Source organism: Stegostoma tigrinum, chromosome 13 (genome assembly GCF_030684315.1).
Source record: "Stegostoma tigrinum isolate sSteTig4 chromosome 13, sSteTig4.hap1, whole genome shotgun sequence".
NCBI classification, from domain to species: domain Eukaryota; kingdom Metazoa; phylum Chordata; class Chondrichthyes; order Orectolobiformes; family Stegostomatidae; genus Stegostoma; species Stegostoma tigrinum.
Window position 1 is genome coordinate 6,170,538 of NC_081366.1, and position 21,587 is coordinate 6,192,124.

General features: G+C 39.7%; 1 protein-coding gene across 2 annotated transcripts in view; it reads left to right on the forward strand.

The window, feature by feature from the left end:
• Nucleotides 1-21,587, forward strand: part of LOC125458225 (protein diaphanous homolog 1-like) — a 324,879-nt gene that overhangs the window by 102,756 nt on the left and 200,536 nt on the right. For both annotated transcript variants that reach the window (XM_059650539.1, XM_059650540.1), the window contains 3 exons: nt 13,452-13,567; nt 13,907-13,971; nt 17,019-17,198. In XM_059650539.1, coding sequence (XP_059506522.1) covers nt 13,452-13,567; nt 13,907-13,971; nt 17,019-17,198 — 361 coding nt within the window. The remainder of the gene's footprint in view (nt 1-13,451; nt 13,568-13,906; nt 13,972-17,018; nt 17,199-21,587) is intronic.

Consider the following 21,587-nt stretch of genomic DNA (forward strand, 5'->3'; position numbering starts at 1 on the left):
TTTGAGGGGCGGAAGTTTCAAGGGGCCAGTTTTGCTTACCTAAATGAACCGTTAATTGGAACTGTCTGACCTGTTGGGGAATTGGAGTAGTTCTGCTTTAAGGATTCAAAATTAAGAAGGTGTTCAGAATAATGAGTGTTCTCAAAACTCGCTATGAGTGTTCTAGACATAGGAGGTAGGGAGAAAATGTTCCCACTGTCAGAGGAAAAGAGAACAAGGTAATCCCATGATTGATAAAAGAAGCAACAATGAGATGAGGAAAATCTTTTTATGTAGTAAACAAGTTATAAATCAAAACACACTGCATGCAAATGTGATGGTAAAGCATTCAATTTTCTTCAATCCTTTCATTGTTTAAAAAGCAGTCAAAATTTTAGATTTAGGTTTTATTGTCTCGTGTCCTCAAGTATAGAATACAGGGGTACATTGAGAAGTGCCATCTTAGTACACAAAAGGCAGGATTAAAAACAGAAGCAGAAGTAAAAGAAACAACCAAAGGAGAAGGAAACATTCCGATTGCTTACGGATTAGTATTGAACATTGTGGGAATTTCAGTTCTGGTTGCAGTTAATAATGCTGAACAGCAGATGGTGCTATTACTCTTTTAATTCAAAATACCTTCTGGTCTAAGATAACAAAGTGTGAAGCTGGATGAACACAGCAGGCCAAGCAGCATCTCAGGAGCACAAAAGCTGACGTTTCAGGCCTCGACCCTTCTTCAGAGAGGGGGATGGAGAAAGGGTTCTGAAATAAATAGGGAGAGAGGGGGAGGCGGACAGAAGATGGATAGAAAAGAAGATAGGTGGGGAGGTAGGGAGGGGATAGGTCAGTCCAAAGAGGACGGACAGGTCAAGGAGGCGAGATGAGGTTAGTAGGTTGGAAATGGAGGTGTGGCTTGAGGTGGGAGGAGGGGATGGGTGAGAGGAAGAACAGGTTAGGGAGGTAGAGACAGGCTGGGCTAATTTTGGGATGCAGTGGGGGAAGGGGAGATTTTGAAGCTTGTGAAGTCAACATTGTTACCAATGGGCTGCAGGGTTCCCAAGCAGAATATGAGTTGCTGTTCCTGCAACATTCGGATGGCATCATTGTGGCACTGCAGGAGGCCCAGGATGGACATGTCTTCGAAGGAATGGGATGGGAGTTAAAATGGTTCGCGACTGGGAGGTGCAGTTGTTTATTGCGAACCGAGCGGAGGTGTTCTGCAAAGTGGTCCCCAAGCCTCCGCTTGGCTTCCCCAATGTAGAGGAAGCCACACTGAATACAGTGGATACAGTATACCACATTGGCAGATGTGCAGGTGAACTGCTGCTTAATATGGAAAGTCATCTTGGGGCCTGGGATGGGAGTGTGGGAGGAGGTGTGGGGGCAAGTGTAGCACTTCCTGCGGTTGCAGGGGAAGGTGCCGGGTGTGGTGGGGTTGGAGGGGAGTGTGGAGCGGACAAGGGAGTCACGGAAAGAGTGGTCTCTCCAGAAGGCAGACAAGGGTGGGGACCCTTCTGGTCTACTCAGATTGTGCAGACAAGCCACCTGATGTTGTCCTTGCTACTTGTGTGTATTCTCTGAAAGCACTTATGTTGTTTTTCACTCACTTTTCGGGCATCAGGTAGCCCGGAATACTTGCATTGATGACATTAAAATAAACACACGATCCTGTATTTCAGAATTGCTCATGCCTAGCACCAAATGCAAGGGTTGTTTGACTGATTATAGAATCATCCAGCAGTGAACTAGGCCTTACAACCTGTTGCATTTGTGCTGACTCATGGAAAGACATTCCCGTTAGATCCACTCCCTTGCTTTTCCTATGCAATCCTCCAAATCTTTCCTTGTCAATTTGATCAAAGAGGTGAACTTGTAGGCAAACCTTTGGAAAGGAGGAGGCGGACAGGAGAAAGTTTTCAGCACATATTCCAGAGCATGGGGCTTATTGGTTGACGGCAAGGCAACCTGTGATGGAGGGAGAGGAGAATTCCTGGACAAAAGCAAGTTTGAAGGAAGCGTTTAGGTCTGGGGGAAATTATTCAAATGGGAAATCAAGACCACACAAAAATTTAAACACAAGAATGAGAATTTAAGTTCTGGATACTGAAACTGCGTAAACAAACATAAATCGGCCAGGGATGAGGCGAGGAGACTTGGCCTGACCATGGAAAGTGAGAAATAGCTTTTAGAAGTATTGTACATGGATGAGGTATCACTCTGTATTGGTGAGAACTATGCCATGGATCATATTACTTAGGTCTTACAGTACATCTGTTCAGTTAATGCTTTGAAGTTTAATCACTGCTGAAGTATGGTATTACTTTGGGGAGGGAGATTGTACTTAAATTCTGGTCCCCGGCAGAAAAAAAGCAAGATGCATGTGAACAAGGTTCACAGTCAGGAAAACTTCAGCAAACCTGCCCCATTGTATGGATTGGGGCCCAGTAACTTGTTCACTCAATTCCCCCTTGCCCCTATACAGCCGTATAACCACTTTGCAGACCAAAAAATCACCAAAAGGAGGAACCATACCCTGGAAGTTCTTTCATGATACCTTCGCGCATTCTGAACCAGTCCAGGAGATGTCACAGACTGAATGTGAAAGGCAGAGGCCCTTGCTGTCTGTGTGGCTTTGGGGATGGATGATAAAACCCAGAGAGTGTTGTCTACATCCTATGAACAAAAAATTTTTCTGCCCTTGGGATTTAGTAAATGCCTAATTCTTATTACTTCAATGAAAACCTTTTCTGTCGTTATGTGCTCTCATGTAGAGTGACTGCCCTTAACAGAAACATTCATTGTTTTTACTTTTCCTGGGAAAGAATTTTTTTTAAAAGATAGAAGCATTTCAATATCTGATGAACTGACTGCAGATTGTTGGAAAACATTTCCTCATTATTCTGAGTACATGTCAGGTCAGAAATGATTACAGTAACTAGATCTAAGCTTTATGTGTCAGAGCTGCTCTTTGTGGAGGTCTTAGAGATACAATATTCTTTTTATACAAGCACACACTATTTCGTTGAGACAAATTGCATGCTGCCACATTGTAAATTGTGACTTGCAAATCTGAAATTTGCAGCTTTCAATCAGAGTAGCTGAACAAGATGATCTTGGTTGCTGCTGATGTATTGTATTTTATCATAATCTCACAAAAGCAAAGAATAGTTTTTCTGATGAAGGGTCTAGGCCCGAAACGTCAGCTTTTGTGCTCCTAAGATGCTGCTTGCCCTGCTGCGTTCATCCAGCTCCACACTTTGTTATCTCAGATTCTCCAGCATCTGCAGTTCCCATTATCTCTGATAGTTTGAATCTAACTGACTCAGTGCAAGCTGAAAACCTTGCAAAATATTTACATAGCTGTCATTTCAAACCAAATGCCTCAGCCAGTAGATGGCAGTGACACTCTATCAAGATCTTTTTTTCCCTAGCTGCAAAGGAGTATGTTTTTTATACTTTGTGTTCTGATGTACTGTCTTTATAAAATACGAATATGCCTTCTTTCTAGGAACATTGTTTTATTAGTGAACTCTGTACTTCCTAACACTTACTGTGGTCTGTCAGATTTATCCATCCTGCAGTATGTGACTTTTCTTGCATTGTTGGGCCCACAGATTTTCAGTTCAACTGGTATTCAGTGCACAGGCAATTACCAAGATGACATTCCAACTACCCAACACCCAGAGAAGGTGTCCTCAGTCTTCTCTCAATGGTAGCATTCTGTACTGAGAGTCAGGCAGTTCAGTTTTCAAGTCCTTTTTCAGTGAGCTGAGCACAAAATCACAGCTAATGTGTTTATGAGGGCAGCAGATACAAACACCACCCTCATTTGGAACTATATTGCTCGTCTTCCAATGTTACTGGGTCAAAATACAGGAACTCCCTTTCTAGCAGCACTGCCGGTGACCTTACACCCCAAAGCCCGCAGCAGTTGGAGCAGGTAACTCCATACCACCTTCTCAAAGACAATTAGGGATGTGCAACAAAACTTGGCCTCCCCAGTAACTCCCACATTCCCGTGAATAAATTTGGGAAGACAAAGCAGTGTCAAAGGTGCCATGTTTCAGATGTAACAACAATGGCTTGCCTGCCATTCCCCGAGATACGTGAAAGATTCTGTGACATTGAAGAAGTGCAGGGGAGTTCTACCAGATTCCTGGCCAATTTTCATTATGTGTGAACACCACGCTATAAAAACGATTACTTAACCATTTAGCACATTTCTGTTTATAGGTGCTTTCTCTGCAGAAATTCATTGTCCTGTTTTTGTGCACTAAACCCTGTCTGTGCTTCAAAAATATTCCATTGGTGAGAAGCACTTTGGAGTGTTGTGCAGTGGGTGATTGACATTACATGTGCTATCAATTTGTAGATCTTTGTTGCAGTTTTGTTTGGGGTAATCAGCCTGATAAGTGTTAGTTTTGGGTTTATTGTGATCCGGAGTCAGAGCAACTGTCTAACTACTATGTTCTTCCGCTATGTTTGGATCATGATGCCTCTAAAACTGTATCAAGTTGACATAGGTGTAGGGGTGCAAACCCGCTGTCCTCATTAGCCTGGATAATTTCATCATAATCATTGCAGTTTATTAAAATCTTTCACCAAGTCACTCATTTAAGTCTTTGCTAATCATTTCAAGTCATATTAAATTTTTTTTGAGAAATATTTTGGGGGGCAGTCCAGCTTTAAAAAATAATATATGCAGGGACTAGGGGGTGGCACTTCTTTTTGACAGGCAGCTGTCACATTCCGCAGAGCTGTGATACTGACTGCTTTGAGCCAGTAGGTGCCACTATTGCTCTTTAAATAAAAGGTGGGTGTTGTCCCTGTCAAAACAGCATAAATGAAATTTTAATTTTTTTCACAATCTTACAGGTCGAAATGTTGTATTTGCTGTATTTTCAACTTACACTATTTATAACAGGCAGCATTTTGTTTTAATCAATGTTGTTTTTATGTTTGAGTTAAACTGAAGAACATGTCTCTAATTCTGAACAGATGGCCTGAACAATAAATTGTAGCTCCATTGCCAAATCACAATCCCTGCTTCTAAAGCTTAAAAATATTTCGATAAATTTAAAACAAAATGGTTGAGGCTTTCCTTATCTATTTTCCTTTTCTGAATAATGTGTTCTGGAAGTCATTTTTCTTGTTTTTTTTTAATCGCAAGCTCCCTTGTGTTTGCAATTCAGTTTTTTTTCAGATCTTCTTCATGTACTCCATTTTGTGAAATCCTGCAGTACAACAGAGCTCATTTTCTCCTGACATCTTGTTTTGCTCTCCCTGGGCACTGGTGGTTTCAATTTGTGAGAGTGCTTGTTCAGGGATTATTGAACAGAAGCTTACTGTGAGCCGCTGTAATGAAATAAACTGAGAGACAGTTCGATTAAAGCTATTTTCATCCCTCACTATCATCACACAGACCATTAGAAATCAGATTGAAGTAGATTGTGACCAAGAGAAATAAAAATGTAATTGTAAAAATGCAGCAAATTGCTGATATGAAGTTGTATTGTTTTTTGAAAAAAATGTGAATTGTTCATTTAAAAATTTGAAAGCGTAATGTTTTATTTAGAATAAAATGATAAGTGCAGTGTAGTATTTGAGCCTCTGTGCTATACATGAAACAGCAGCCTGTCTTAATCTACATTGTTCCTCTCCATGACAGCCCCTCCCTTTGTTCGTTTCAAGGCTGCCACAGTATTTTCCCATTCTTCCAACTCTTAAATCTCCTGAATTGAAGAGGACTTTTAGAGACTCCTGTTAGATAAATATTTGTGCAAAGTTCATTCTTCTTTGAACATAACCTTAAGATAGCTGAGATAAACAGTTTGCAGAGGTGAAATAAAGGACAGGACTGTACTGCTACAGCATGAAATGCGGTGATTAACCCCTTGAGTCCCAAAGTAAAGAACCAAGACAGAGTTTGTAAAAACAGTTTCTTTAAAAAGAACTTTGAAAGGTAAATTCACTTTTCTGCCAAGGCTGAATGTTTCTTGATAAGAATTTAATTTGCATGTTGTTGCTTTTCTCCCATCTGTGCCTCCGTTATTTCTCAAAAAATTACATGCATAATCATATCACTTCGGTCGGATTTTTAAGCCCAAGCCCTGAAGGCTAGCAATACATTTGCTGAGGTTGGGAATATTTTCATTGAAATAAGGACCAGATGATCTGTCTTTTGTGATGTTGGATAAAGGATGAATATTAGCAGGGGTTGGTATCTCTGGGCACCGTGCTGTGAACCCTTAGAAATTTGGAAGGATCAGTCTGTGCAGTGCACAGATCCTTTGTTTCAGTGATTCAAAATAGGCAGTATTTTGCCTTTCATAATACGTAGGAAATACTGTCTGGAAATGATTGTTCCTTTAAACTGGAGAAGGTAGTTGAACTAAACTGGAGCTGAATGTGGAAAAATGATATCATATCTTAATCATCCGGCAATGTCCTGTTTACTGAGCAGCGACAGCTGAATCCCTGCCACTGTTACGACCTTGAATTGATGTACGATGATTTAAGAGAACAGGAAGCCATATTCAGTGCTTGGCAGTATAGGTTTGATTGCACATTTTCAGTAAATTTCATAGTCTGAAGTTGTCTTTTCATGCTTCGTTATATTTTAACTGTCAAATTTTTATTTCCTGATAGAAACGATTGCTGCAGGTCTTTTATCAGCTATCCTTGGAATACAGTACTTCAGATTTTCCAGAACATCTTTGAAATCTGAACCTGGGAGCAGTTCTTTAAGTTAGCTAAACTTGGTACTGCTGCCTTTAGGAACCAATGTGTTTACTATCTTGCAACCATGAATTCTACAGTACAGAATGAGGCCATATGGCCCATTCAACTCATCCTGAATCTGTGAAAAAACTAGGCTTGTTATCCCATTCCTGGATACTCTCCCACTACATCCTCCTCCCTTTAGACTGTTAAGGTTGACTCACAACTGGGGAGACAGTGATATCATAGTTGTGGTAATGTCATGAAGCTAATAATCCAGAGGCAAAAGCAGAAATTTCTGGAAAATCTCAGCAGGCCTGACAACATCATTGTAGAGAAACCAGAACTCTGTTAATTCTGATTTCTCTCCATAGATGCTGAGCTTTTCCAGCATTTTCTGTTTCTGTTTCAGATTTCCAGCATCCGCAGATCTTTCAGTTAATTTTGAATAATCTCGAGATTCTGGGGCTATGGGTCCATTTCCCACTACAAAGGCTGGTGGAATTTAGCCTCAGTTAGTACGTCTGGAATATAAAGTTAGCCTCGTTGATTGTAGTTATGATGGCTGTCATAGACTGTTATAACATCCCAAATGATTTGCCATTTCATTTTGAAAAAACGAAATCTGCCATCCTTACCTAATCTGACCTATAGGCAATACCAGACCCACAGTAATGTGGTTGATTCTTACCTGCCCTTTCAAATGGCCTAACCAGTCAGTCAGTTCAAAGGTAAATAAGGAGAGGCGACATTTGTTCACTTTGTAAGTGAATCTCTCATCCCAGGAAAGAATGAAATAAAGAATTTCATTCCAGATCACAATAAAGGGTTGTGTGAAGATGAATTATTCTGGCTTCCTCTATGATATGTTTGCAAGTTACCTTAGATCTGTGCTGTTTGGTTGTCAACACTTCCATCATTTTGAAGTTATTGCTCTTCATTTAGTCCATGAAAATCTCTTGTAATTAGAACACTAGTGTTTCATCTCCCCTTACACTTCTCTGCATGCAGAAGAGCACCCTTAAACTACAGTCTCCATTTGAACTTGTAATTTACTAGTTAATCTCAGCATGTTCTCAGTAGGTATTGACTTCCTTCCACTGATGTCATGCTCAGAAAAGGCTGCAGTTCTCCACCTGAGATCCAACTATAGATTTACAGAAGTTCGCACCATTTCCTTGCTTTTCTACTGTGTTTCTATTTATAATGCCCAAGGTCACATGTGCTTTTTTTAAGTTAAATTGTTTGGCTGCCTTCAAAGTTTTCAGTATGTGAACTCCCAGTTCTGTTTATTCCTGCATCTGTTCTAAGAGTATGCCATCAGTTGGACTGTCCTCGCTCTTCCTTTCGTAATGAATCCCCCCTCTTTTCTGTGCATTAGCTGTCATCTACCGCATTCACTAGTCTGTCCGTATCCTCTATCTCATTTTGCAAAGTGTGTTCCTCTGTCTACCAGCTCATCTCTGGAGCTGGGTGACATCATAGAGGGCAAGTCATGAATTCCCTAGGAGTATGGGGATTTGTGATTCTGCTTGATCGCCTTGGGGAATTTGCCTCTGCTTTTTCTAAATGAGGCTTTTTTTTGTCTCTCAGGAGTTTGTTTAATTACAAGGTGGGCCATTTATATACGTGGCTGTACCAGATTCGGTGCATAAACTGCAACAACAAATCCAAATGGATGGTGCCAGAATAGAGATTATAGCAAGCAGGAAAAATTGAACAAGCAGCCAGCATTTTGTTCAGTAAAAGAAGGAGACTGAATGTAGCTTGATGGATATCTTCCACATAGGGAGTAAAGATGATATCAAAATGACAGATCATGGAAACATAGACAATCGAAATAGGCTGATCTCTGTTTGAATTTGCAACGTATAGTTCTAGAAGACTGTCCTGAATACACACTATGACTTCATCCTCTGCCAATCTAACTATCCTAATCGACATGATGATTAAAGTCACTGATAGTCAGTACACTATCTTTTATACATGCCCTTATTACTTTCTCATTTATTCTCTGTTCTGCAGCATAGCTACCGACAGAGTGCCTAACGACGATGCCCAGCGGTGTTTTCTTCACCTTTTTGTTTCATATCTCCACCCATGTGAAATCTACTTCATCCAGTCCGCATCATTTCTTGAAATCATGACTGCATCTCACGTTAACAACATTACCCTTCCACTCACTCGTTTCTTCCTGCTTGCCCTCTTGAAAGTCAGATATCCCTGAATGTTTAGTTCCCAGTGTTGATTTCCTTATAACTATTACAGAGGTATAGTTAGAAAATAATACCATTAGCCTCTCTTTATGCTGTTAGTTTATTTATTTTCTCCGAATTAGTTGCAAATTTGAGTGAAGAGCTATTAATATTGTCTTTTTGCTACTTCTTCCTCGCTCCAATTCAGACTGCCTGAAGCTGGTGGGGGAGGGGTGAGGGTTTGCCTCTGTTTCTATGCTGTATTTGTATGCTGTCCTGTTTCTATGCTGTATTTTCATGGATAATTCAACGTGTTAACTGGGCACAGTAGACTTGACGTGCCACTTGGTCTGTTTCCAGCTATTTTGTGTCTAGGATTGTAATGTGAATGATGTTCAACGTGATTTCATTATAAACTTTGAGAAACTGAGCAGAGTGCTGATTTTTTTTTAACAAGCAAATCTTGATGCCCAAAGAGAAGTAGGAGCCAGTTTAATAGTATAGGAAGCACCCTCAACTACTTGTGTTCATCAGAACAAAATGTTATTTGTAGTTGTGTTTCATACAGTCATGTGGCTGTAGCTAAAAGGATCATCTGGTTAACAATTCAGGAGTGCTGGGTTTAGTTAGCCAGAATGCAGCAAAGTGACTCTTTGGATTGATCTGGGCGTGTTGTGTCATGTCGTGTCGTGACAATCACGTCTTAGTGGCAAAACCATTGCATTATGTGTTGAATGTGGAACACAGGCACACTCTTCGTCAGGAGCAGAATTAGAAAACAGGGATAACTATTATCATAAAGTAGACCTCGATCTCTTATCTCCCCCCCGCCCCCCACCCAAGAACTAAAATGAAAGACCCAGAGAGTAGTGCCACGCCCTATAATCTGCCGGGGGTGGGCCGGGGGGTGGGGTAGTGAGGGGAAGAAGCGTGAAAAGTGGTGCAACATGCCTTTTCTACAACTTCTAGTGGTTTAAAAAAATAAACCCCTAACGCTCACTTTACAATCAACAGTAACAATTTATTCATCTAACAATGAACAAGCTAATTAACAAACAGAATAAATTCCTTCTAACTACTGACTACTCTCAAATACAACAAGATTCTAGTAGTAAGCTATTCCAGTAAATACGAGTCCCACTTATATAAAATAAAATTTAAAAAATTAGATTTTAGTCTTGCAAAATTGCAGCCAGGTAATGTTTCTTCTGGAATGTCCTGTGCCTTCTCTCTGGAATGTTCTGTCAGGAGCTAGTTGTGCCGTTGATACCTTTGAATTAGATAGTGTGTTCTCTAAGATTGAGGGAAAATTGAAAGAGCCAGTGAATCTATCTTGGGAGAAGAGGGCTGTTAACTCTGACAGATGGCTGTTAATTCTCCTGATTTTCCAACAGTCCTCTCCTTTTAGACCCTTGATGACAGTTCAGCCCGACATTGTCAAAACCATTGGATTTAAATTTAATAGGCTTTTGGGCTCTAAGCACCTGTTTCAAATTGATTGGCTAAAATCAAAACTTGTTGCTTTGAAAACAAAACAAAACTGCTGCTTGGTCTGCTGACTGCTAATCTTTTAAATGGACTACACACCGCTTTTCCCCCTTAACATTTTGCAAACACCAAATTCTAATTTCCTGCTTTTCAGCCTATAAGTATTCTATCCAACTTTGCAACATTACACAGAGCATGAAAGCATAATTAAGTGTTTGATTTTGCATTGTGCATTCAGTCCTTTTATTACCGTTCTAACGTGTCACACGCTTAGAACGAAAAAGTCGATGCAAATGTGTCATGTTGTAATTACACCCACCGTGTTGACATTGTCGTCTATCTTCTGGATGGGAAGTTGAAATTGCTGTGTGACAGGGTGACATAGCGGTTTCCACTATAAATGTAGATCTAGGAATTTTTAAAGTTTACTATAATTTTCCAAAATTCAGGCATAATATGTTTGCAAGTTTGTGTTGGCTATTTCAAAAAATGACTTAGTTGTTGAATGGTGTGCAAAGATGTTCCATTTTGCATTGAATCATACAGCTTATCCTTTAAATAGTGAACGTTCTGTATCTTGTGGTTGAGTGTGTAACTGAACAGGTTTAATACAATCGTTTTCTTTTTTGTTTTAAATACCTACTGCTACAATTTTCAACATGGGCCTCATCAATGTGATATATGAAACAAGGGTCTGGGTGGCTATTTTGCTTGATCTATGAATTGAGCATTCTTCTGAATATTTATAATTGTGTGTCAATTTGGGTTCATGAATGAAGTTGTTGACCTTTTTTAAAAAAAAGGCTTAATGAGGAATATTAACTTTTCCTTGCTTCTCTATCTCCTGAAGGCGCTGCTGCAGCCATGAGTGTGGTTCATTGGGGGTGGTGGAAGAAGGAGGCTGAGTTTCCTCATAAGTGGGCATTGCTGTCTGGCTAGCATTTATTGCCCTGTCCCTGGTTGCTCTTAGGAAGTTTATGGTCAGCTGCCTTCTTGAACTGCTACAGTCCACATGTTGTATGTGTTAGAAAAAATGTCTGAGCAGTGAAAAATATCTCAGCCAAGCCTCATTTTGCAGCAAAGTTCGGCACACCTTGTTCACAAAGTACAACTCTGGTTGTATGTTTTACCTTTTCATCCCATTATTTCACTTGATAAAGAAAATACATAATTTATTCTTATGTGGACTTTGCTGACAAGGCCAGCGTTTGTTGCCCATCTCTAATTGCCTTTGAACTGGGTAGCTTGCTGGGCCATGTCGAAGGACACGTAGGAGTCAACCACATTTCTGTGGGTCTGGAGTTGTGTAGGCTAGAGTATGTAAGAATGGCAGATTTCTTTCCTTAATGGACATCAGTGAATGAGATGAGTTTTTGCACCTGTTGATTTCCACCACCTGATATTATTTTCAATTCCGATTTATTAATTTCGTTTTCACCAGTAGTTGTGAGATTCAAACGTATGGTCCCGGAGCATTGGCCTGAACCTCGTCCAGTGACAGCACCATTATGCTACCATCTCCCCTGAGCCACTCATTGTCTTTTACTGCTGTAATAAAGAATCAAACCTGGCTTGTAAAAATACAGATTTTCTTACAGCTTGACAAGTTGGAATCTTCAAAATTAGGATTTTCTGGATTTCCTTTGATAGTAGGGATCATTGCTTTGACACTTGCTGAAGTAGAGGACCGGAAGCTACCATAAATGTTGTCTGTTAACTCTTGGCCAAGAGGCACTGGCTAATGTGGGGCTCTAAAGGTTAACCGCTCATGCTAGTAATGGATCCTTTTCCTTACTAATGCATTCGTTATCTCCACTTAGTACTGAGTCATAGAGATATACAGCACGGAAACAGATGTTCAGTCCAACTTGTCCATGTCATCCATATACCCGATATAAATCGAGTCCCGTTTGCCAGTTTTTGGTCCCCCTTCCTATTCATGTATCCATCCAGATGCCTTTTAAATGTTATAGTTACCGTAGCCTCCATCATTCCCTCTGGCAGTTCATTCCATACGCTGACCACCCTCTTCGTGGAAAAAGTTGGCCCTTAGGTCCCTTTTATAACCTTTCCTTTCCCATCTTAAACCTACATCTTCTAGTTTTTGACTCCCCCACCCTGGAGAAAAGACCTTGCCTGTTTACCCTATCCATACCTTTCATGATTTTATAGACCTCTAAAATGTCACCCCGCGGTTTCCAATGTTCTAGGGAAAATAGCCCCAGCCTATTCAACCTCAGCTCAAACCCTCCGACCCTGGCAACATTCTTGTAAATCTTCTCCGAACCCTTTCTAGTTTCACAGCCCCTGCTACATTCGCTGTTTAATGTTGCAGGTTGGTAAAAAATGTCATTAGTATTGCAGAGGCAAAGGTGCGGGAGTTGGTCATTCATTCCCCTAGCCTATTCTGCCATTGTTAGGAAATGGCTGGTTTGAATCGTGGCTCGAAAGTGCAAGTTTTGTAGCACTGCAGACTAAAAAGTGTAAAATGCTGCAAACAGAGGAAGAAAAGCTTGTATTTTTGTAGTGCTTTTCATAATCTCCAGATTTCCCAAAGTGCTTTACAACTAACTTATTTCTGAACTGTTCTGAGCTGTGGTCACCATTACAATGTAGGAAATACAGCCACCAATTTGCACTCAGCAAGCTCTCACAAAAAAGTTTTGGGATAATAACCTGGTGATCTGTTTCAGTGCTGTTCATTGAGAGATGAATATTCAACAGGAAACTGAAGAGTGATGCCTGGCTGCACTTGAAATAATACCACACAAATTCTAGCTGAGTGTCGGACATGGCCTGCATTTAATATCTCACCTGAACCGAAGCACTTTCAACAGTGCAGCACCCCTCCAGTGCACGACTTGGAAGTGTCAGTCGAGATTTTGTTTTCAAATTTCACCCTTTGCTTGAACTTCCAGCCACTTGAGTGTGAGGGGAGAATGTTACTCACCATGCCATGGCTAATACCCAAACTAAACCAATGTTTGTACAGATTATTTCCTTTTTATTAAAGTGTTAAACCTAGACAGGGAATGATTTTCATTTTAAATGTGCTGTTTGTTTCAGGCCACAGTATTACAAGCTTTTAGACGAATGTGTTTCTCAGGTAGTTCTACAGAAAAATGGATCTGACCCAGACTTCAAATGCAGAAAAGTCTCTCTGGATGTGGAGCATTTAGTAGGTAAATATAATTCTGATAATCTTTCAGTGACTAATTATGACTGCGTAGTCATCTATGCACTGTATTGAGGCTTGTAAAATAAAGTAAGATATCATATAAACACCAAAAAAAATTTCTTGGGTCTAGGCCCAAAACATCAGCTTTTGTGCTGCTAAGATGCTGCTTGGCCTGCTGCGTTCATCTAACTCCACACTTTGTTATCTCGGATTCTCCAGCATCGGCAGTTCCTATTATCTTTGATACAATTATTTCTTCTGTGTTTTGTTTCATTGCTGAAACAGCAGAGTCTTCAGAGTCTTTGGTATTGCCTCATAATGCCTTGACGTGTTTATTTTGCAGACAACTTGATCGACAAAACCAAAGTACAAATCAGCGAAACCAAAGCCGCAGAATTGGAAAAAAAGGTAATTCAGCAAAAAAAAAGTTAATTTGTTTTTGAAGATATGCGCACCAACTTGTAATAGACAGGTCTATTCAGAACCAGCCATGGAGATGTCAAATGGTCTGGCTTTTACTAAAATGTCTATCAGAAAATTCAATGAGCTGACCTTTGACAGTTTTGTATAAAAAAGTTTCCATTTTGTAAAAAATGGTTAATTGTAGCTGTGCTTAAGAAATAGCATAAAGCATTTTTATTTTTAAGAATTTAATTTAGCTGTCGGTACCAGCGTACATCTGAATGACCTCTGTATTTTCATTAGAAGGTGATTCTGATCTGCATCTTGCTGCACAGTCCCTGAATTTTTATTTGTTTGAATTCTCAAACTGCTTTTATGACTGCTGACGGTTCATTTTTTTTCTGAGATTATTGTTTCTAAAGACTTCCCTTTGCCTGTATTGAATTGGCAGCGTACAATTGCTTGTTTTTGAACAGGGGCACCACATTTGCAGTCCTTCAGTCAAAAAAAAATGAATTTGTTGTAGAAGTAAGCCAGTTAGCCCCTCAAGCCTGCTCTGCCATTTACTTAGACTATTTACCTCTGATAACCTTGACCCCATTGCCTAATAAATATTTACCTACCTCCTCCCTAAAAAAACAAGGTTCAGTGATGTTACCTCCATCATCTTTGAGGCAGACTGCTCCAAAGCCGCACCCCTCTGAGTGAGAACAAGATTCTCCTGGATTGTCCTAAAAGAGCAACCCCTAATTTTTAAACGGCATTCCCCAGTTCTAGACTGACTCACAAGAGAAAACGTCTTTTCCACGTCCACCTTATCAAAATTGTTCAGGAACTTCTGTCATTCGGTCAGGACACCACTCACTTTTCTAAACTCCATTGGAAACAAGACACCAATGTTCAACATTTCCTCCTGAGATGACACTCTTGTTTAAGTTATAAATCTAGTAAACCTTCTTGTACCATTCCAGTATATTTATAGCCTTCCTTAAATAAGCACACAGCATTTGGGATATGACCTAATCACTGCCCAGTTTAATTTATTTTTATGTTAAATTACTCTCCTCATAAAGGATAATATTCCATGAACCTTTAATTGCTGTATTCTCACTACTTTTTTGTGATTCATGCGCTAGAATACTTGGATCCCTCTGCACTGTTCAGAATTTTACAGTCCTTTCCTGTTAATAATTTTTTTTTGTTCTTCCTGCCACAGTGAACAACCTCTCCTTTTCTCGTAGATTGCTATATTTACCAGAATTCTGTCCACATATTTAGCCTTTCCGTCTACATTCTGCTTATGTCCTCTTCACAACATACCTTCCTATCTATCTTTGTGCCATCTAAGTCATTGTGATAAGTTGTAATAAGCTCCAATCCAATACATGCCCCTATCAGACTCCATTCATCATCCTCTGACAATAAGAAAAAAGGCCCATTTGTGCGCACACTATTTTCTGCTAGCCAGCCAATCTTCTATCCTTGTTACCTCCTACACCATAAGTTCCCGGTTTGCACACTATCCTTTAATATTGCCTTGTTGAAATCCAAGTGCAGTATGTCTTTGGCACGTGTTAGTTCTTCAAAGAGTTCCAGTAAGTTAGTTAAACACCATTTTCTGTACACGAAATTGTGGTGACCTTTCCCAATTTTCTTGAATTTTTCCAAAGTGCCTAAGTATAACCTACTTTAATGATCAATTCTAACATTTTCCCCATGACAGATGTGAAGCTCACTGACCTATAGTTTCCAGACTCCTGCCTCCACCACCCCTGCCCTCCTTGAATGGAGGCATTATATCTGTTACTTTCTCAGTCTGATGGATCCCTGCTTAAATCCAGCATATTTGAAAAAATAAAACACCATTTATATCTACTACATCATTAGACACTCTTTAAAGACCTTGGATTAAGTCCAGTATGACCTGGAGACTTCAACCTACATCTCTATAAATTTGCTGTCTAGTGAATGTAATTTCACCAAGTTCTTCTGACATTACCCTCACTGAGATCTGGAAAACTGGGGCCAGCATCTCTGCGCATTTCTGCTCATACTACCCTCAACAACTCGGAATGCATCTCCTCTGGGCTGGGTTGTATGTAATAAGGTAATCCATTCTCAGAAAGGAAAGAATCACATGAAAATAGTCCCTCTGCTAAGCTAGTAACAAGGCTGTGACTGGGAGAAATATTAACTAGGCAAATGAGCCCATATATAGTTTGGGAAATCTGCCATTCATAGCTGGTAACATGCACCCTTATTCTTGAGATTGCTGACCAATATTAGCTTCTGCTCAGATGAAAGCATTCTCCTTACTTTCAAATTTCTGTAGGCATTGCTCCTCCCTAATCAGCCTTCCACGATGTCTGTGATTATCTAATTCTGACCTTATGTTCTTGCACCATGGTGGCCTTGTCTGCAGCTACTTGGACCTGCAACTCTGGAATTCCATTGCAACGCCTCACTGCCTTTTTACTTTCCTTTCCTACTTTAATTTTTTCCTTAAGATCTACCTTTTAACCAAGATTCTGGTCGCTTGATGTAACATCCTGTTCTGTGTCTTGCTGTCATAATTTGTTTGATAATGCTCCTGTGAAATGCCCTGGGATATTTTATTACTTTAACAGTGCTAAAGAGATGTCAGTCATTAACAGGGAAGGGTAATTGCTCATAAGTCTTTTGTTTTTCAAAAGAGGTCAATTCTATATGTCGCCTGATAGTTATATAGCTCCCCCATACAATTTTCCTAATTCTCATCCTATCGACAGAGCAATGTAGTTAGGAGCAGAAGTAGTCCATTCAACTCCTCAAAGCCTACTCTGCCGTTCAGTATAATCCTCCACAAGCTATATCCTTTGATCCCTTTAGCCACAAGCTATATCAACGTCTTTCTTCAAAAGTGATAATGTTTTGGTGTTAACCATTTTCTACAGTACTGAATTCATTGTGTAGCTCCACCAGAGAGGTAACACCAGATGGCGTTGGCTGAATGGCCTCCCGCATTGGGTGATGCTGCGTTCTGCTTGTTAAAAGCATTTTTGTTTTTCAAACAGCTTGATTCGGAGTTGACAACTCGACATGAACTGCAAGTGGAAATGAGGAAAAAGGAAGCAGATTTTGAAGTGAAGCTCTCAGAACTTCAAACAAAGCATCAGGTGCTAGAAACAAGTAAAACTGAGGTGGAGACTGAATATAAGAAACTGCTGAATGAGCATACCCGACTAAAGGATGAGGTAATTCATTCAAAATATTTATAATTCAAGTTAACTCCCTGAAATTGCAATCCCTCACCTCCTTTCCTCATTGTAGACAAGGCTGAGGGGATGATCTAATCAAGCTACTTAAAATGAGGAATTTAATACTGTTGAGAGGAAAAATAGCAGCAGTGTGGGGTACTCATCTTAAAATTAAAGCCAGATCATTTATGGGTAAAATCAAGAAGTGCGTTTTTTTTTCAAACAAAACATGATGGAAATTTGGCCCTTCCTTCCTCTAACTGAAGCTTTCAAGAATGACAGCAATAGATTTTTCTTGTGTAAAAGTATCTTGACTATGAAGCAAAGACAGCGGAATGGACAGAGGGACATAGTGGTGATCAGGTGGAGTGTGCGGGCAGACTTGCATTCGGATTGAATGATAAGAAAGGCCTGAGAGAGTTGACTGGCCACTTATAATTCCCATGTTTCCATTTTTGTTTATTTAAAACAATCTATTAACTATTATTTGATTGAATGAGAAGATCCACAAATAAACATCTGTAATTTGTTCTCTAGTTTAAAAAAATTAGAACAATAATAATAATTTACACAGCTGTTGGATTATACAGTACAATTCAGAACTGTATACCAACTAAGCTCTGAACAGTAAAATTCAACTGGCCTGGAAACATGATGGGCAATGCTTGATCAAAAATTTGTTTTAGTCTTTTTCATATCCAGTGTTCTTTTTATTAAAGACAAATAGAAAATATAACCTAGGTGAAGAAAGTGCATACCAGGTGATCCATACATTACTGTGCATTTCTATTCCTGTCTAAGTAATAGTTTAACCACAACATTTTAATTTTAATCACCTGCATCCATGCTAAAAATAACAAGATGCAGAGCTGGATGAACACAGCAGGCCAAGCAGCATAAGAGGAGCAGGAAAGCTTACATTTCGGGCCTTGCTATCTCAGATCCTCCAGCATCTGCAGTTCTTACTATCCATGCTAAAAGATGTTTGTCTATCAAATACATAATCATGTTTTGCTACCAGTCAGTTGTGTAACAATCAAGAGGTAACCTGCTAAGCATTTTGTAACTGTGAACAGAGATGTGGAAAATACTGATCACATCCAGCCAACTAGGCTGGTCTGTGGAGAGGCCTTAGTAAGTTAACAGTATAGGTCTGAATCTCCTGTCAGAAAACTGATTTGGCTTAAGACTTAAACTTTGCTGATCACTGCACAATTGCAGCCTTGCCCACTGAGAGTTTTTAGCATGTTCTTTCTTGCCACATTTTCACCATCTGCTGTCTTTTGTTTACTTTTTTGTTAATTTTGTAAACTGAGTTCAGTTAGGAGTTAATGGCAGTAGCTTGCCTGTTACATTATAGCTCTCTTGATTCCCTTTGGAGAGACATTGAAAGTGCTGAGCGTTTCTTCCAGTCTTCATTCAGTGGCAACTTGATCTCTTGAACATGCTTTGTTTTAATAATGCGACATATGTCATGGTAATAATTATCCACACATGGTAAAACTGTGTTTGTAAGCTGTGTTCCCACTTTATAGTTGACAAATATTTAGTCATTCTGGGGGTTGTAAGGGTACTTTTTCAACTTTTATTTAAAAAGTTGTCTATTAACAATGTAGTGAAATTGCTGTCATCTGCATTTCAAGTTTACGCCTCAGCCCCAAATATAGAATTTTGTCATTTTTTAAATTCAATCTGTCCACACATCTCCCAGTTGGGAGGGATGCAGGAGAGATTCCTGATAGCAGTCCTAGCCCATTTATTACCTAACCTACCTATTAAAGCATTGAATTTCAGCAGAGGGTAATGTGCCTTACTTCCTTTGTTATATCCCCTGGCCCTGAGAGTTAGCTAAGGTTAGCAACTTAAAAAGCCGTGCTTTTTAGATTCTTGATTCTGGGAACTTCTCCAGATTTATAAAGTAACTCCTTTCTTGGTATTGCCAGTTCTGCCTCAGGTTTGAACTTGAAATTACATCTGTAGCCTTCTGTGTTGGTGAATTGCATTTGATAACCAGTCTCCCATTCAATATTTTGTAGCTTAAGTGGGGAAGGAAGAACAGGGGAACAGAATGAGTTGGATTGTTCTTCCACACTCTGTTACTTGCAAGAGGTTCTGAATCATCACCTTCTGACCTGTCTACTTCCATTGTTCCTGATGTCAAATGATGAACAAAACCGTAAAGGTGTGAGGACATTCAACAGGATGATGTTTCCCCTCACAGAGGAATGTAGAACCAGAGGACCCAGTTAAAAAATGTGTCCTCCCATTTAAGGTAGAAATGAGGAAGAGCTTCTTCCCTGATGGTAGTCAGTGCTTCTTCCATTCAGAGCACTAAAGGCTTAGAGAGACAGATTTTTGATCAAGAAAGGAGTCGAGCTTTAATCGAGGCAGTCAGAAAATAGAGTTTAGCTTTGATCATATTGGACAGTGGGGCAGGCTTGAGGGATCAAATGACCTACCCAGTTCTAGTTCTCTCCCAGTTGCTTGCCCTGCATTTTGTGAAAGCCGAACAATTGCTGCTTTATTGAAAAAAAACAAAAATTTGCAAACATTCTTCTATCACACTAAAAGCTATCTTGCATAACTTTATGTAATTGAGGAGGATTTGCTGAACCATACACATTTTAAAAACCCAAGTATTGATATTTAGCTATAAACCCAGGGCAGATTCTCAATAATCCAAAATTCAGAATTGTTATGGTGCAGGAGTCGACCATTTGGCACATTGTGCCTACACCGATTCTATTACCTTGTGTCAGTCTCTTGCCTTGGAGATCAAGATCTATATGCTTCTGTTCGGTAACTGATAACAATGTGACTGTAACCAGAGATTTCTTTATGTTTTGGTGTCCAAGAGCATAAATAAATCACTAACCGAAGAGATACGACTCTCAAAGTCATGCGACTGCTGCAAGAAAACCCAACAGCTAAAATAATGGAGCAAGGAAAACAAACGCAGGATGTATATTCTCCTGTTCAGTTGGCCACATGTTGTGGTTCATCTTGACTTGATTTTCCTGTCCGGTTTCTCTGGCTGCTGTTGAATCCTTTACTCTTTCTGAGACAAATATTGAAAAGTGACAGTTTAATAGGTGACATTTAATAGGCATCTGGATGGTTACATGAATAGGGAGGGAATAGGGGGGTACAGACTAAATAAGGCTAGAAGTTTTAGTTTTTAGTTTTTAGTTTAGCCAGGGCATAATGATCGGCACATGATTGGAGGGCTGAAGGGCCTGTTCCTGTGCAGTGCTTCCTTTTTAACTTTTTGATAGGGTAGGGTTGTGGGTCTGTATAAGATGGTCCTTAGAGGGTTGGTGTGGACTCGATGGGCTAAAGGCTTCCACACTTTAGGGATTCTATAATTCTTTTCATGTGTATATTAAGATAAAATATAGAAGTTAGAAGGGCAGAATAGTACAAAAATAAATCTGCTATTACAACATTTGAAAGCTTTGTCAGAACTGTAACCATCGCTAATTAAATTGTACAGAAGTCTGAAGAGTTCTGCCAAGTGTGAGTGAGACCTGAATCTGTAACTTGCCTTTATGAATATTGATGATCTTGACCGACGTTATAGCTTTAATAGTTTGTGTGGATATTTAAGGGGCTGAGGAGCTGCAGTCTTCTGTTGCACTCAGTTCTTTGGAGACCCATAAAATTCTCATGTCAAGCTGTTCTGACAAAGCATTTTCCTCTTTCCACCCCCTCACCAACTTGATGGACTTCCATTCTTTACAGCTGAAAACTTCCTCAACTGCTTCGAATGAGTTACTATTCCAAACTCAAAGCCTGGCATGGGTTAGGGGGATTATCTCCCAGGGGTTTATGTATTGAATGAAAACATCCCATGTGCTGCTGTAACTAAAGGGATTGTCTTTTTCCCACTGAACAGCTTCCTTTTCTGAAGCAAGAATGCTGCATCTGTTCCTACTGCTATTTCCTATTCAGTGCGAGTGATCTTTCCTCTGGAGACACAGCTGATGAAGGGGGAAGCATAAATCTGCTGTGCATCATGACCATTGTTAGCAATCTGTGTGGATTTAATATGATTAGCGAAGAAATGTTCTTACTTCGATGAGAACAGTTATAGTGTGCTGTTTTGAGTGAAACTAACAAGGTTTTTATTTTTTTCTGTGCATTATTGTGATTGACACATACGATAATTTGTACTTCCCTGTTGATGTATTTGGAGCAGCTGATTCCTAATGTTGCTCAAAAGAGACAGAACCAACACTATTATCCACAAAGTGTTTACTTTAGCAGCTGTTCTATTCACTGATCGAGAACTGTGCTTTTTGTCTTTTCTTTCGTGCTTAAAAAGTGCTGTCAGAAATGTTTCAATGCATTTTTCTTTCTCCTTCACAGTTTCGAAAACAAGTTCAT